Below are 16,775 nucleotides of genomic sequence, written 5' to 3' on the forward strand. Positions count from 1 at the left end.
GGTGGAAAAGCGTCTACAGTGTTGCTTTCTTGCAAGGCCACCAAACGATGTGTCCAACAGCACACCACAACATTTGACCACATTTATACAAGCCCAGCCATCTTGAAACTGATGTTGATGGTTGTGACCAACAGGTGGCACGATCTGTTGGCCTTGCATGGAAGCAGTGAGATATTGTGGCACAGTGGCTCAGGTAAGTAATTAGAAGGTTTTTGGTTTGAGAACTATAAGGAGCAAGTCAATGTGCCCTTAAGCACTGCACTTAACCCCAGGTTATCCTCCTCATGATGGATTATCCTTACAACAAGTACAAAAAGTTGCTTTGGATAAAAGTGTCTGACAAAAAATGGCAACAAATGACTACCTACTTGATCTGATCTCGCAAGACATTTTAATTAAATAGGTACCCATTTCCTCACATGAGATGTCTTGTTACCTTATTGAAACACCCTTGTACTTATTGATGTTCAAGATCTTGTTGCCATGCTACCTGAAACTGCAGGTGCTCATGGTGTCAGTAACAGACTGGCGTCCAGAACTGCTTCCTGCGTAAGAAGTTGTTCTGCCTCCTCGGCCCCCTTGTGGCACACCCATCCAGTGACTGATGCCTTCACTAACATCATCTGTGCCCATACTGGAACCAACGCTGGACATGCTGTCACTGAAATTCAAACTCCACGTCACTATGTTGGCCATAGTTTGACCATCATATTAGGCCTCTCAGCAGTTGTGCATCCTACTCTCGTAGCACAAGTGATTAAATCAATATGCCTCTATGAATACTTATATGGCATACATAAATATGATCATGCACATGGCAGCAGAGGAGATCACTAGTTCTTTAATGCCACACATTGATTTCCTCATTGCTACCCAGCAGGCCATGTGTGCTCACTCAGTGAACTGCAAGTTCATTAGTTTCATAGAGTGCTGTCATGATTAGGGCTTGTGGGGGCAATAAGCACTGATCCACAGCCTATTTACAGACAAACAAAACAAAATCCACCTATTCTAACTTCCAAAAGCTCTCATTCTAACATACAAGAAGAAGCTAGAATGTTGTAATTACAGATAAACAAACGGACATGAATGATCCCCTATGCGACTCATTATGGAGATGTTTGCTAATACATTTAATTAGTCTTAAGATTTTCACCTGGTGGACAATAAAATGGGTGAAAAATCACATTGACTTACAATGAAAGTCGAACCTGAGCCATATCTAGGGATCAGAATCTCAGAGAGACTTGAGGGTAGGCTCTTTTGACTTGGGGCAGTAAGTAACCACCCAGAACACACTAACAACTGCAGAGCAATGCACTTAATTTCTACTTTGATGTGGAAATGCTATCCTTGCATAGGTCATCATGTAATATCTCCTACCCTGCTCATGTAATTGGTCTCGCCACATTCGTACAGAGTTAAGACCCTGAGCGTTGAGCAACTGCAACACAGTTAATTTTTTTCTCTTTGGTCTTGAAAGCGAGGAGACACGGGTGGTCTTGGCTAATGCACATGCATTATTCAGAAGACAAAGCATATCACAGCTGGTGTACTTTTAAAAGGACTCTCTTGTACAGAGGAAAGCTTCTTGCATTTAACAAAGCAAAGTGCAGTGGGAGTGTGGGTAAATTGCTGTTTGCGTCAAACGTGTAGGTGTCTGTTCACGTCCGTCCAGCAGAGCTTCTCGTCAATCTTTATTGAGATGTATTAAAGGAAACGGTGACCTTACACAAATCTACACAGGCTGAGCAAGCAACATCAACAGCCAAACATAGCACGGGTCTATCCATCAACATTTGCTTGTCAGTGTTTGATGGATAATTTTTAGGCCACTGAGGGAAAGACGGTTATATGTTAGACTCCTCCTAAACCATTAAGCCACTGTTTACAAAAGCATGTACCGTACATGTAAACGCAAAAATAAAACGAACTGCATAAAGAAAAGCATTTCTTCAGCCACACCCCAGCAGAAGGTAATGTAGGTTATGCAACTAGGGCTAGGCGATACATATCTTATATTCATAATACTGTATATTTGCAGTGATTTTGCTGGTGATATACTATACTGCAACATTGTGAATATTGCAATGATTTTAATGTGCATTTTATTTGGCCATTATGTTTTCTAAAGACTAAAGGTCTATAGACTAGTTTCACGACCCTTCCATATCTTGTTATTCACGAGTATGGGTGTGTTAAGACAAATATTTTAATAGCATCTCTGATTTCAACTTTAGTGTCAAAAACAGCATTAGAATTGGTGAATTCAATTCATTTCCATGAATCAGTTTGTATCAATGAACTGATTCAAAACTCTGCTTCAACAGTTTGTTTACATCACTCAAACATGTTTGCTGTTTATTACAGTTTAGTTATATTGGTGCAAATAAATGAACATAGCATTTTTTCCTTCCACTAAGTGAAAACTAGTGTGTGAAAACATTGACACTGATAACTACCAAAAATCAGCTTATTATAAAAACATTTGATAGCGCAAGAAAACTTTGTTTACATCGGCTTATTCTCTGCTTTGATGTTAAAACGTAAACAGTTAAACACTTGAGCACACTGGATATGTCAGTAAGAACACCAGCAAAGGTGTTTACAAGCAATGCAAAATTGGGGTTATGGGCAAAAATCTACGTGTACCCATCATTTTTTGCTTAAACTGTTTATGACATTATGATAAAGAGCAACCTTTAAAAGGCCTTTACATGACTTTTCACGTTGTTGGCTTTTTAAGCAAGATTGTACATTCAAACGCACTTTTTATTGCTTTTTCCTGCATACAGTTTATTAAATATTTTTAATTTACTTGGCAAGAATGGCTTGGTTGAAATAACGGTTCTCCATTTCAGAGCAAATACAAAAATATCAAGATAGATATTGGATATTGTCATTAAAGGCTGAAAAATATCAAGAAATAACTTTTTTGCTATACATCGCCCAGCCCTATATACAACCAGAGGCCTGGTATTGAAGCCCACATTCATCCGATTGCTCATTCTCAAGCACTGAACACAGAGACATGGGAGAAAACGACAGCAAGGTGGGGGGTGCTTACAGATCTATCTTTCTAGTGAAGGACTCCATGGCCGTCTGCACACTGTGAAGAGGGAGACATAGTCAGACAGACACAGGAGTGGAAAGCCAAAGTGGCTGGAAGTACGAGCAAAGCAAGTATATCGAATTTTAGTGAAGTCTAAGCATTCTCTGATAGCGAAGATCAAAGACTGTGAACTGTTACAGCGGCCTGCATTTTACTATGGGTGTCTAGGGAGGGAGGCATTATTGAAGCGTTTAGAGTAGCAAAGTGTAGCCTTGATTTGGCACCGCAAGAAAAATCTCTTCACTTTTCAGTGTAACTGAAAAAGAATGAAAGCAATTAAAATCAACCACACAAGTAAAACTTCAAACACAAGGGAAGAAAACAGCCTAATAATCTACTGTATTGGCTTATACCTAATGCAGTTGGGTTGTCTAAAAGTATGTACTTTGCTGGTGATGGGAGAAAACTTTTAAGCATGTATTAAGCCGGCACGGCATTTGTAATATTTTTTTTGTCCCAACCAGTCGTGACATTTTGTCGGTTGCTTGGTTTCTATTTCTGTGGCATTGCCCACAGTGAAAACTCACTATTCTTAAATCCCACTACACATTTCTATATAATAGAGTGCAATAGTCTGGTTCCGGAAGTAAAAATCTAATCTTTTTTTTTTTTTCTCCCAATTTGGAATGCCCAATTCCCAATGTGCTTTTAAGTCCTCGTTGTCGTGTAGTGATTCGCCTCAGTCCGGGTGGCAGAGGACGAATCCCAGTTGCCTCTGCGTCTGAGATCATCAACCCACGCTCTTATCACATGGCTTGTTGAGCGTGTTGCCATGGAGACATAGCGTGTGTGGAGGCTTCAGGCCATCCACCGCGGCATGCTCAACTCACCATGCGCCCCACCGAAAAATGAACCACATTATAGCGTCAGGTGGAGGTTACCCTATGTGACTCTACCCTCCCTAGCAACCGGGCCAATTTGGTTGCTTAGGAGACCTGGCTGGAGTCACTCAGCACGTCCTGGGATTCGAACTAGCGAACTCCAGGGGTGGTAGCCAGCGTATTTACCACTGAGCTACCCAGGCCCTCTCTGAGCTCTGAGGTTGTTAATCAATGGTATATGCTTCTGTTGAAGTCATCAGTCTGCGTTATTTCAACTTCAACTTCTCAACTTCAAGTTTAATAATGAAATTCCTAATGAAGAACTACACTACCCATAAATTCTGAAGAAAAAGATCCCCCAATCAGAGAATTGCTGCAAAAGAGCTCTGCTTCGACAGCCCACTTTCATGATGCACTGTGAATGATGCAATCGAGTTGCTCTCTGTACAGTCTCAAACTACTCATATATTTGTATTTATATATATATAAATATTTTGCAATAAGCTTAAAATGTATAGTTTCTATTCTTATAATCAACTATTTAAAATCAATTGTTTTATATATTTCCATAGTTTTTTATTTGATTACCTCACTCGCAGTGCTTCGTGGGATTGTAGTTCATTCCCCCATTAAAGACATTACATACACAGTCTTGTACCTTTGTCTTTTTGTCTGATTTTCGAAATTAGTCACGTTGCCCCTGGTTAGGACAGTGTAAACAAATAGCTAAATTAATTTAATATTAAAATTAATTATACAATATTGTAATTTTATTTTAATATATAGTATATTTACTTAACTTGATTTCATACTGTGGTGCATTCTTAGCCATTTAAAGAAAATTCTTCTTCTTCCATTGTGCAAGGGATTGCGGGCAATATAAGCCCAGCGAGCATGAAACTGTGTATACTTCGAAAATCTGGACATTTGGGATACTTTGTAATATAAATAGTATGCAAACTGGGATGCAGGCATTGTTCCCCCTTCCTATGCTCCCATGCCGCATGTTTTTAGCGATACCTTTCAGTGTCGCTGTCATCGCTTGACTCCACCTCCTCCAGGGCAGCTTGAAGATCAACGATACGCCGGATCGATGTCTCTAGATCAGCTTGCAGCGTCTGTCTAACTGCACTAAGCTCTTCCACTTGCATTTCCTGGACAGAGATTAGGCAAGATAATATCAGATAACCCGTCACAGTTACTCTAATGCTCGAGGGAGAAAACAAACCATGTCCCAGGACAAGAGAAATCATTATCCAAGTGTTTAATTTAAAAATGTGCCCAATTAATTACAGTACTTGTTGGGTTCCAAACCTGTATGATCCCCCCCACCCCCCCGTGGAACACTAAAGATGTAAGGCAAAATGCTCAGTCACCATTCACTTTCATTATGTGAAAAAAGATGCAATGAAAGTGAATGGTGACTGATATTCAGAACATTCATCTCACATAACATCACATTTTTTGTTCCACAGAAGTAAGTAAGATTTGGAAAAAGTGAGTAAATGATAATTGTCATTTTTAACAGCTTTTGTGAGACTCCAGACCAGGTTGAATGATGCTTGCATATCTACAGCCTGCTCGTGCATTTCCTTCTAAGTGGATGTCCACAAACTTTCCATACTATTGCCCAGGGGAATACACTGAGCTCTGCTGAAATATCTGTAAATATTCATCATTTAACACAAAAGATATATATATATATATACACATACACTACTGGTCAAAATTTTGAAACACTTGTCTGAAATGTTTCTCATGATCTTAAAAATCTTTTGATCTGAAGGCGTATGCTTAAATGTTTGAAATTAGTTTGTAGACAAAAATGTAATTGTGCCACCATATTAATTTATTTCATTATAAAACTAAAATGTAATAAAAATATAATATTTTTTTCTTTTTTTGATGACTTGGACCAAATAATAAAGAAAAGCAGCCAATAAGTGCCCAACATAGATGGGAACTCCTTCAATACTGTTTAAAAAGCATCCCAGGGTGATACCTCAAGAAGTTGGTTGAGAAAATGTCAAGAGTACATGTCTGCAAATTCTAGACAAAGGGTGACTGCTTTGAAGATGCTAAAATATAACACAGTTTTGATTTATTTTGGATTTTGTTTAGTCACGACATAATTCCCATTGTTCCATTTATGTTATTCCATAGTTTTGATGACTTTACTATTATTCTAAAATGTGAAAAAAATTATAATAAAGAATGAGAAAGTGTTTCAAAACTTTTGACCGGTAGTGTATATATAACTGTATATAATCTGTCGTATTGTGTATTTCTATATACACTGGCGGCCAAAAGTTTGGAATAATGTACAGATTTTGCTCTTATGGAAAGAAATTGGTACTTTTATTCACCAAAGTGGCATTCAACTGATCACAATGTATAGTCAGGACATTAATAACGTGAAAAATTACTATTACAATTTGAAATAAATGTTCACAACTTCTTAAATTACTTCAAAGAGTTCTCATCAAAAAATCCTCCATGTGCAGCAATGACAGCTTTGCAGATCCTTGACATTCTAGCTGTCAGTTTGTCCAGATACTCAGGTGACATTTCACCCCACACTTCCTGTAGCACTTGTCATAGATGTGGCTGTCTTGTCGGGCACTTCTCATGCACCTTACAGTCTAGCTGATCCCACAAAAGCTCAATGGGGTTAAGATCCATAACACTCTTTTCCAATTATCTGTTGTTCAATGTCTGTGTTTCTTTGCCCACTCGAACCTTTTCTTTTTGTTTTTCTGTTTCAAAAGTGGCTTTTTCTTTGCAATCTTCCCATAAGGCCTTCACCCCTGAGTCTTCTCTTTACTGTTGTACATGAAACTGGTGTTGAGCGGGTAGAATTCAATGAAGCTGTCAGCTGAGGACATGTGAGGCGTCTATTTCTCAAACTAGAGACTCTGATGTACTTATCCTCTTGTTTAGTTGTACATCTGGCCTTCCACATCTCTTTCTGTCCTTGTTAGAGCCAGTTGGCCTTTGTCTTTGAAGACTGTAGTGTACACCTTTGTATGAAATCTTCAGTTTTTTTGGCAATTTCAAGCATCGAATAGACTTCATTCCTCAAAACAATGATTAACTGATGAGTTTCTATAGAAAGCTGTTTCTTTTTTGCCATTTTTGACCTAATATTGACCTTAAGACATGCCAGTCTATTGCATACTGTGGCAACTCAAACACAATGTTAAGCTTTATTTAACGAAGCAAATAGTTTTCAGTTGTGTTTGATATTATGGCAAGTGATTTTCTAGTACCAAATGTTCCATTTATCATGATTACTCAAGGATAAGGTGTTGGAGCGATGGCTGCTGTCTAGATTTGATCAAAAATGACTTTTTTCAAATAGTGATGGTGCTGTTTTTTACATCAGTAATGTCCTGACTATACTTTGTGATCAGTTGGATGCCACTTTGGTGAATAAAAGTACCAATTTCCTTCTGAAACAGCAAAATCTGTACATTATTCCAAACTTTTGGCCGCTAGTGTATACTTAAATTTTCTACTAGCTTTTTATTTTTATTCTTATTATTATTATCTCTGTCTTATTGATGTATTGTTTGTGCACTGGAAGCTTCTGTCACCAAGAAAAATTCCTTGTATGTGTAAGCATACTTGGCAATAAAGCTCATTCTATTTCTGATATTATGAATATTAGCTACAGTGTTACCGATGTCTGGTGCATACACAAAGAGTGAAGTCTGGATACGTTTCTTCTCGATTCTAAGAAACACACACATACTGAGGCTCTCCAGGTTATTGGTTATGAAAGGGAGGGGGCAACAGTGAAGGTGTGGTTGTCATGGAGATAAGAGGAGCGGAATGGGATTTGTTGTATCAATAACCTTGAGGAGACAAAGGGAATTAATCATAGACAGACAGTGGCGGCACGTCCAGGAGAGTAGGTGACTGGGGACCTACAAAGACGGGAAAGAGAAAATGAATCGTGTAATCAGTCGCTCCACTGGCTCATCATCTAATTATTCAATAAAAATAAGCACTAGATCAATAATACACTGTTGGAGACAACAAGCTCAGAGGAAGTTAAAGAGAAAGGCTTGGTGTTTTTATATGTTTTCATCTCAAAGTGTTAATGGGTGAATCTTATGGAAACATGTCCAGGTCACATTTCACTCCAACAATGAAATAATAAAAACCACTATTATACTATGCATAAAGACAATGAAGCCGACAAATGACCCTTTTCACAGACGGTGATGATGCATATAACAAACTTTTTATATTTTCAATTTTGTCAATTATTTAATTTTAATTCATAACATTACTCTTTGTGTTAAATGACCTTGGCATTCATTTTAAAAGTTAGTCAACTGCTGAGGGAGTGACAGTAAACTAGGCAGTTTTCTCTCTTCTAACTTCTGTAATTCATCTCTCTATATTTGTTCCTCTTTTGGAAAGTCAAGGGAATGTAACAGTGGACTTTTTTCATTTGCTGTTGGAGCAATTAGGAACACAAAAATAATATTTGCTGTGGTCTCCCATTAACTGCTATAAAAGTTTAACCTGCTATAGTTAACTTCCACGTTCCAAATCCAGAAATGTGAAAATTCTCTTTACAGTAATGGCCTGGATGTTTTACTTTCGAGTTTTTGTGTAACTTTTCTCAAATCTTTATTCTCAATTGTGACTCATAGATTCTCATTACTGTAATACAATGATTTTAAAATTTAAAACAGCATAAATTAAAACTTTAAACTACTTTTAAACAGCATGTTCTATTTGGACTGTAATATTATGAGTTGCCGGTAGGCTGCGTAGAAATACAGTATAAAAATGTGTGAATGAGAAACTCTGTGTCTACGATTTGTTTGCATCTCACATTAGACGAGCTGTCCAAAAGAGAGCAGCATCACTGCATTAACAACTAGTAGTCTAATTCAAGTGTAAATACCTGAAATGTTAGGTGTGAATTCAGTTGTAGAATGCATTTGTCACTCTCCTATATAACCAAATTCAGTGTGTACTGAACTGGGTTCAAGGAATAGTTCACCAAAATTAATATTATGTCATTATTTACTCTCCCTCATGACGTTCCAAACCCATTTGACTTTCTTCTGAGGAACACAAAAGGAGGAAATTTAAAGGATGTCCCATTTAATGATTTCACTGCAATGGCATTTTATAATGACTCATTTTAAAGGAATAGCTCACTTAAAAATGAAAATTCTCATGATTTACTCACCCTCATGCTATCCCAGATGTGTATGACTTTCTTTCTTCTGCAGAACACAAACAAAGATTTTTAGAAGAATATCTCAGACCATAAAATGCAAGTGAATGGTGACCAAAACTTTGAAGCTCCAAAAAGCAAAAAAAAGGCAGCATAAAAGTAATCCAGACAAATCCAGTGGTTAATCAATGTCCTCTGAAGCGATCCAATTGGTTTTGGGTGAGAACAGACCAGAATAGAACTCCTTTTGAACTTTAGCAGTCTCCTTGACAATCATGATTTCAAGCTCGATTACACTCCCTGGCACCATCTAGCACTCTGTACATGGGTCAAGAACTAGGAAGTGTAATTAAGCTTGAAATCATGATCCTGCCTAAAGACTGCAATGGCTAGGTGTACAGTAAAAAAGGAGTTACATTTTGGTCTGTTCTCACAAAAAATCGATTAGATTAAGAAATTGTATGGATTACTTTTATAGTGCCTTTTTGTGCTTTTTGGAGCTTCACATTCTTCTAAAAATCTTTGTTTGTGTTTTTCAGAAGAAAGAAAGTCATACACATCTGGGATGACATGAGGGTGAGTAAATGAAAGAATGTTCATTTTGGGGTGAACTATCCCTTTAAAGCTTAAAAAAGATCCCAAAATTATCATACATTTCTCAATGTGAGTAGTTGTTTGTCATATTCCAATTCTGGAGGTATATGATATGTTTTGGTGAGAAAGAAACTGCAATGTAAGTTTTTTTACTGTAAAAATCCATAGCTGTCCTTTCAACGTTAATTAAAATGCTAATGCAAAAACAACTTTTTACTTTTGTATTTCACTAAAGATTTTCACAGTAAAATTACTTGGGAAATCTCCTTAAAACCTATTGTATGCCTTCAGAAGACTTGATGCACGAGCCACATAAATTACTTTTATGACACTTTTGGGTCCTTTTTTAAGCTTTAAAGTGTGTTTTACACATCACACACTTTCCCTTTGATTGCAAGTTTGAATTGCATAATGGTTTGTTTGACGTGTGTGTGTGTGTGTCAGTCACCAGCTCCACGCGTCGCCGGCTGCTCTCCTGCTCTCTGACACTCAGGTCTTCCATTTCCAGTTTCATATCCGCCAGCCTCTGCCAATAGTATCGGGAGTTCTCTCTCTCTCTGGCCTCAGCCTGGGCTGCCTGCTCCAGCTCCTCTCCCAGCCGGACTACACTGTCCCTCAGACGCAGAACCAAGACCTACACACAAACAGAAATTGTGTAGCTGTAACAATCCCTTCTGAAATGGTTTATCGAAGGAGGTCTACATGGTACTAGAGTCTGGACTGACCTCAAATCTCTTGACCTGTCCTCTCTGGAACTCAAGTTTGTTCTCTAAATCACAAATACGAGCTTCCTGCTTGCTCACGATGCTGCGGGACACCGTAGACGACTCCAGGAACTGCACGCGTATGACACTTGTCTGCAGCTGGGAAGACAAGAACCATACTGTGAACTCTGACACCTATGTTGCCTAGGTAGGAAGCTTACTTGGTGCAACTTGCTTTCTGAATGACCTCAGGTCAAAAATGCAAGTAAAAATAATAAATAGCAATGCTTTACATTGTGTCCAAAACAGATGTGCGATGTTGCGCTGGGTCGTTCCACCTGCTGTGAACTCTTGTTGGTCCAAGATCTTGCTCCACAATAGAACACAACAGTGCCCGTCCACTTTTTCAGCTGTCTTGTTTCCGGAAGTATTTTTTACATGAATTTTTTCCATAGGGATTTCATAAAATTCTTAATGAAAGAGTTCTAAGTCATTAACCAAAACAACCAGCTCTGAGGTGAACATACAACTTTGATTTGAAGCAACAGAAGTACGGTACTAATACTGTGTACTTAATAAGGGGTAATGTACAGTCAGCCAGTTGTGATCAGAATCTTGTGTCATCCTGAAGAGATTTATTTTGCAATAACAACTGGTTGACTGTACATTATCCCGCTTATAACACAGCTATGAAAATGATTTAATTAGCCTATTTGTAGCTATCGTAGGAAGTATGATCGCAATACCCAGCTGACCGGTCTGATATGTCTTAACCCCCGGATGTGCAGTTGTTACTTAGAAATATCAGAATGCTAGATGGCGCCATTGATCAATCTGACTCGAGTATTCCAAAGACCTATGTAATAAACATCTTTAATGAGGTAATGAACTACAATCAGAGACTATTTAGCAGAGATGGGTAAATTCTTTTAAAATGAATGGGAGAAATGGGAACACCCAATGGTCAACGGATGCAGAAAGTAAGTCCCGCCTTACAGGTAAAAGAGCCAGTCACCTTTTAGATACAGTCATCGCCTATCAATCAACTCGAGAATGCGCATGCACATTAGCTATACAACCCCGGAAAATTTAGTTTTTTAACTTAATCTGAGGTCAAGAAGCATAATTTATGTTGCTAGTGTTTTTTTACTGCTGATTTGAAATATGTTCTTTGATCGTAAACTTGACCAGCCGTTTTGGAGATTCCGGTCTTCCCCCATTCAAGTAGATAAGAGCTGCCCTCGTGTGCCACTTGTTTACACAGAAAAACAGCTGTCCGGGAGAGTTCCAAAGATGGCCGCCAAATGAACTGACTTGCTGAAAACACTTTGCTACAATCCCATGAAGCATTGTCAATAACGGAATTGAATTAAAAACAATGGAAAAACATAAAACTATTGATTTAAAGTGGTTGATTATAAGTATAGAATGTTGCAAAATATTCAGAAATATACAAATATATGGTTGTTTGAGAATCTAGGGAGACCAACTCAGTTGCATCACTGTGATTGTGCTGCGGTTCGCAGCATTTTCTCATTCAGTCTTATCATATTTGGCAAGCACACAGTGTTAAATCTGAAGTGTTAAATCTTCCAAATAGATTCCTCCTCAGACTCACACCATCGGTCAAGACAATGTTGCTGTGTTGAGCTGGACGGGCCGCTTGGGATAGTGCCAAAGAGCTACAGTGTTACACTTTTAAGTGAAATCAACAAACAAATAGCTTACTTATAGTTGGCTCTGCATATTAAGCTGGGATTTTTTCACACTGAAACAATTATACACATCAGTTTAAAAGCTTCACATATAGATGAATGAGTTTCTACAGGTTCTCACCTCCTCTTGTAGGGTCTGTCTCTGTTTCTTCAGCTCCTCCAGTTCAGCTTGAAGCTCCCTGATCAGAGATATATCACTGGAGGACTGCGATAAAAATCAGTGATTTCAGTTAGCTGTGGGAACTTTACGTGATCTCAAACACAGATATGGAATTTCCACAGACCTGAGCAATGAGGGCTTTGTGCTTTTGCATGAGCTCGTTGAGGTCCTCCTGGTCCTCCTCGAGTCTCTTCATCAAGTCTGTCCTCTCGTACCGCAACTGAGCCAGCTGCTCGTCCACCTGAGAAAACAGAGAGATTTTACTTTTTCTCTGCTTTCAGTTTGTCTTAACACCATTCATTTCCTGTCTCAGGTTCCTCACCAGGCTCTCCTGCTTGCAGATGTTCTCCAGCTCCACCTGAGCGTTATCCAGCTCTGCAGCAAGAGTCTTCTGCACACTTTCAGCCTCCAGCCGTTGAGCTTCACTGTCCTCCAACTACAACACATGAAGACATAAACATACCTTGATAAAGACATGAAATGTATTTATTCTCAGGAATACTCTGATTGGTCATTCACGGCCGTGTTAGGGGCCGTTTACATTAAATGCGTCCTTGCGCTATGAAAAGCTAGATGCAGTACCACAAATAAGGCAGAATGTAGGTGTCTTGAACAATAAAAAAAAAAAAAGAAAAATATTGCTGTATGCTGCACAATATTCAAACACTAGCACATGTTTAAATAAGAAAACCACTGAAAAACAGCATGGTAAAGTTGGTGTAACTGGTCAAGCATGTACTTTCAAATCAAAAACACTTGTAAACAGATGTTGCATTTACCTGAGGAATCCATCAATATCAATCAATTATCCATCGAAAAAAAGTAGCTATAGAGTGCAACAGTTCTTACCAACATTTTCAGTTGTCTTGGTTCGGGAAGTATTCTTCCTATTAATTTTTTCCATAGGGATTTTATAAAAATCCTTCATAAAAGAGTTATAAACCATAAACCAAACCAATCAGCTCCGAGGTGAATCACAACATTACGAACTTTGATTCAAAGCATAATTTTTTGAAATGGGACAAAAAGCATTTGAAAATGGGACAAAAAGTCAAAGGTACAAGACTATGTACTTAACGTCTATAATGAAGGAATGAACTACACTCTCATGAAGCATTGCGAATGATGTAATCAAATAAAAAATGGAAAATATAAATATGTTGATTTAAAGTTGTTGATTATAAGTATTGAAACAATATATTTTGATTTTATTGCAAAATATTCCAATATATGCAAATATACAAGTAGTTTGAGAGTGTTGGAAGACCGAATCGATTGCGTCATTCAGACAAGTGGCCGGGTGCTGAACAGCTCTTTTGGTGCGCTCTGTTCGTTGCAATTCTCTGATGGGTGGATTTTTCCCCTCAGGATCATGGGTAGTGTAGTTCTTAACCAGGAATTCCTCTATTAACCTCGTGCGACCCCGCGTCCACATGTGTGGCACAACAGCATGACATCGATTTCCATGAAGCACTCCTACGGGCACAGCGCCAACAAAAGTGCCTCTGGTAAGAAACCTCTACGTTTTTTCTTTTTTTTATTGAAACCTGTTTGTTTGTAAAGAGTAGCGTCTCTAGTTTCGTTTGATATGCCACTTTAAAAATCCATAAATATTTCATGCGTCAGCGTGCTGATAAAGATTAACTCCACATATGTGGAAAATGGGACCTTATTCTCTCAAAAGTTGAAAAAAAAAACATGTTAGTTATTTTGAATAATTTTCAACATTAACAAATCTGTGGGTCATTTCACTTCATTTTAATATAAATTTTGTTTCTATTTTATTTAGTTATCAATGTAAAATAAGGTTTTATTCATTAACATTAGTAAATGCATTCCTATATATTTAATGTGCATTTTCACAATGAGAATTAATGTATTCATCCAAAATCTGAAAAATGTTGCTTTCAGAGGCTTTATATGGAGTTAGGATAAAAATAAGGTGCATTTCTAACTGTTCTGAGAGCAATGCAAACAGACAGCACACTGGCAGTTAAGTCATTCACTAAATAGGGAACAAGGGAGCAAGGGTGCATCCTATATCTTTCTATGCAGCTAAGTGCATTCACTTCTAAAATTCAACTAAAAGTTCAGTTTCAGGCTGCAGATGATGTTTGGAACACTCAACATGTTTGGCAGACATGGGACAATGATAATCAGTACATAGATTCAGAATTTTGTAATGCTAATTTTTATTTTAACATGGTTGGCAGTGATTGGATAATGCAAGCCATTCATTTTAATCAGAATCATTTATTCAGCTTTATAGAAAATCAGCTGTAATATTTGTGACTTCTCAAAAACTTGAATAACCAACACTCCTGGACACATAAAAAATTTGATGAAAAAAATCTGACTTCTATAGCTTGGTATTACTAAAAATTTCACAATTAGTCCCGCTGTCCACATATGTGGACACACATTTTTAGGAAAACTATTTGCTGTAGAATTATAATTTTTTTATTATTATTATTATTTTGCTTGTTTATTAGGTGCTACTAGTTACAGATCAAAATGGGAAATGGAAAATGCACACAGCAGTCACACAGGGGTCTCAGGAAGTTAAATACATTTTTTAAAATTTAAGTTGAAATAACGTAGACTGAAGGCTTTGACAGAAACATATATTATCGGTTAACAAACTCAGAACTTACGGTAGGTCTGTCTTTAAAGGTTTAAAGTTAATGTCACAAATCAATTTGCCAATGTAGAAAATGAATGGGATTTTTACTTCAAGAACCAGACTGTCGCACTCTATTGTCATTATTTATCACTTCAATAAATATGTACTGTATGTATCTCAAATAATCACAAACATTTAAGTATTTTGTTTAAAAATTGTTAACATCTAAATGGCATTTGCAGTCAACTTCAGTTTGTAGTTTTTAGTGCCATTTGATAGTTGACATTTGGCTAACTGTGCTAAAGGAACCAAAAGACAAAATGTGTTGTGAGTCAAACCTACAAAGATTGCCTCTTGAAAATAATCAATAGAAATTCACATAAAAAACAGATCTCACCTAAAGTCTCTGCAAATATGTGATCAATTAGTGTATAAAAACTAGTTCAATAAGAACATTCTGTTCATGAAGTTAAAGTAAAAAAAAAAAAAAAAAAAAAAATGTGTCCAGAGGATATAGTGCTTTATTTTGTACCATAACTTTGAAAATAATGTGCAGCTATATTTCACTGCAGTTAAGGTTTCCTGGTGGGAATGTTCAAAACCAATAACACAGAACTGTATAAATCTATGCAGCAGTGTAGTGTTAATGATAGGATGGCAGTGCCACCTGGCAGCGCAGCCTCTCCAGCTGCTCCTTGCCACCGGGGTCATGACCCTGCCTGGGCCGATCAACGGTAGACAGCAGCAGCTGGGTGTCACTGAGCAGGGCGTGGGTGCGCTTCAGGTCTCGCCTCAGCCTCTTCTCCACATCAAAGTCTCTGTGGCCCACCTGACACCAGAAAGAGAGAGTTTTTAGTATTATTTTTTCAAATACAAATAACATCATAAGAAAATCTAATTATGAAATCAGAGACGTAGGTCCTAACATTTACGCAACCTTTACATATCGTTAAACAGAGTTATTGGAACATTCCCTGTTAGGTGAGATTTATAGGGCTTTGCACTTTGTAAATACCAGTGGAGCTTTATACTGAAGCTCTCCATTTCCCTTCTATTCCTCCTGAATTATTGCTGTCATCAGACATGCTCTCTGGTTCTCTCAAGTGACCTTAAATGCTGTAAAAAATATATTGTCCGTTGTTTGTTCATGATACCTCATGCATTAACTAATGTTAACGAATGGAACCTTGTTGTAAAGTGTTACCAGTTATTGTTAAAAATCTATTCCCCTATGGAAAAAAATTAATGGGATTTTTACTTCCGAGAACCAGACAGTTACACTCTATTGAATCGCTTGAGTTTTACTCAGAATAAATTCATATTATGCAATTAAAATGGGTTGTTAATTCACTGACTTTTAAGCATCCTTGTAAACATAGAAAAAAATCATAGTTATAGTTCTCACAATATTGTTCCAAATGTTCAGATAATGTGGATGGTACAGCTTAGACGAAGTAGCAATATTTCATTCATATTCAACAACACAACACTACTGGAACAATTTCAATCAACTTTCCTGTTAGGTTGGTGATACATATGCAGTTCAGAGAACATTTGCTGACATTTAAGAGGAGTTGAACTCAAAACTAATAAAAATTGACATTTTTACATTTCCACAAGCAAAATAGAATGTTTAGAAAACATTTGTAGAGTTTACATTTTTTAGTTGGGATGGAGAACACTGAGAGATAAGGGCAAGGAACGTGTTGATTCAGAGCTGGGCAGTCTGTGGTGCTTTCATATCAGAGTTGGGAAAAACACGTCATATGTTATATTATGCATTGTGCTTAGAACCATTCACCCACATACCACTTTTAATAATCAATATGCCTAATAAGCAATG

The 16,775-nt window shown here is 37.5% G+C and overlaps 1 protein-coding gene across 2 annotated transcripts in view; it reads right to left on the bottom strand.

Moving 5' to 3' along the window:
- The window catches only part of LOC127432557 (unconventional myosin-XVIIIb-like), a 55,680-nt gene that overhangs the window by 2,005 nt on the left and 36,900 nt on the right, over positions 1-16,775 (bottom strand). The window contains exons 33-41 of one of the 2 annotated variants that reach the window (XM_051683783.1): positions 15,600-15,761; positions 12,632-12,745; positions 12,434-12,550; positions 12,271-12,354; positions 10,456-10,593; positions 10,179-10,364; positions 4,954-5,087; positions 3,068-3,109; positions 491-661 (exon numbers count right to left, since the gene is read on the bottom strand). In XM_051683783.1, coding sequence (XP_051539743.1) covers positions 491-661; positions 3,068-3,109; positions 4,954-5,087; positions 10,179-10,364; positions 10,456-10,593; positions 12,271-12,354; positions 12,434-12,550; positions 12,632-12,745; positions 15,600-15,761 — 1,148 coding nt within the window. The remainder of the gene's footprint in view (positions 1-490; positions 662-3,067; positions 3,110-4,953; positions 5,088-10,178; positions 10,365-10,455; positions 10,594-12,270; positions 12,355-12,433; positions 12,551-12,631; positions 12,746-15,599; positions 15,762-16,775) is intronic. The other variant, XM_051683784.1, reaches the window with a different exon arrangement.

Source organism: Myxocyprinus asiaticus, chromosome 42, assembly GCF_019703515.2.
Source record: "Myxocyprinus asiaticus isolate MX2 ecotype Aquarium Trade chromosome 42, UBuf_Myxa_2, whole genome shotgun sequence".
Lineage (NCBI taxonomy): Eukaryota > Metazoa > Chordata > Actinopteri > Cypriniformes > Catostomidae > Myxocyprinus > Myxocyprinus asiaticus.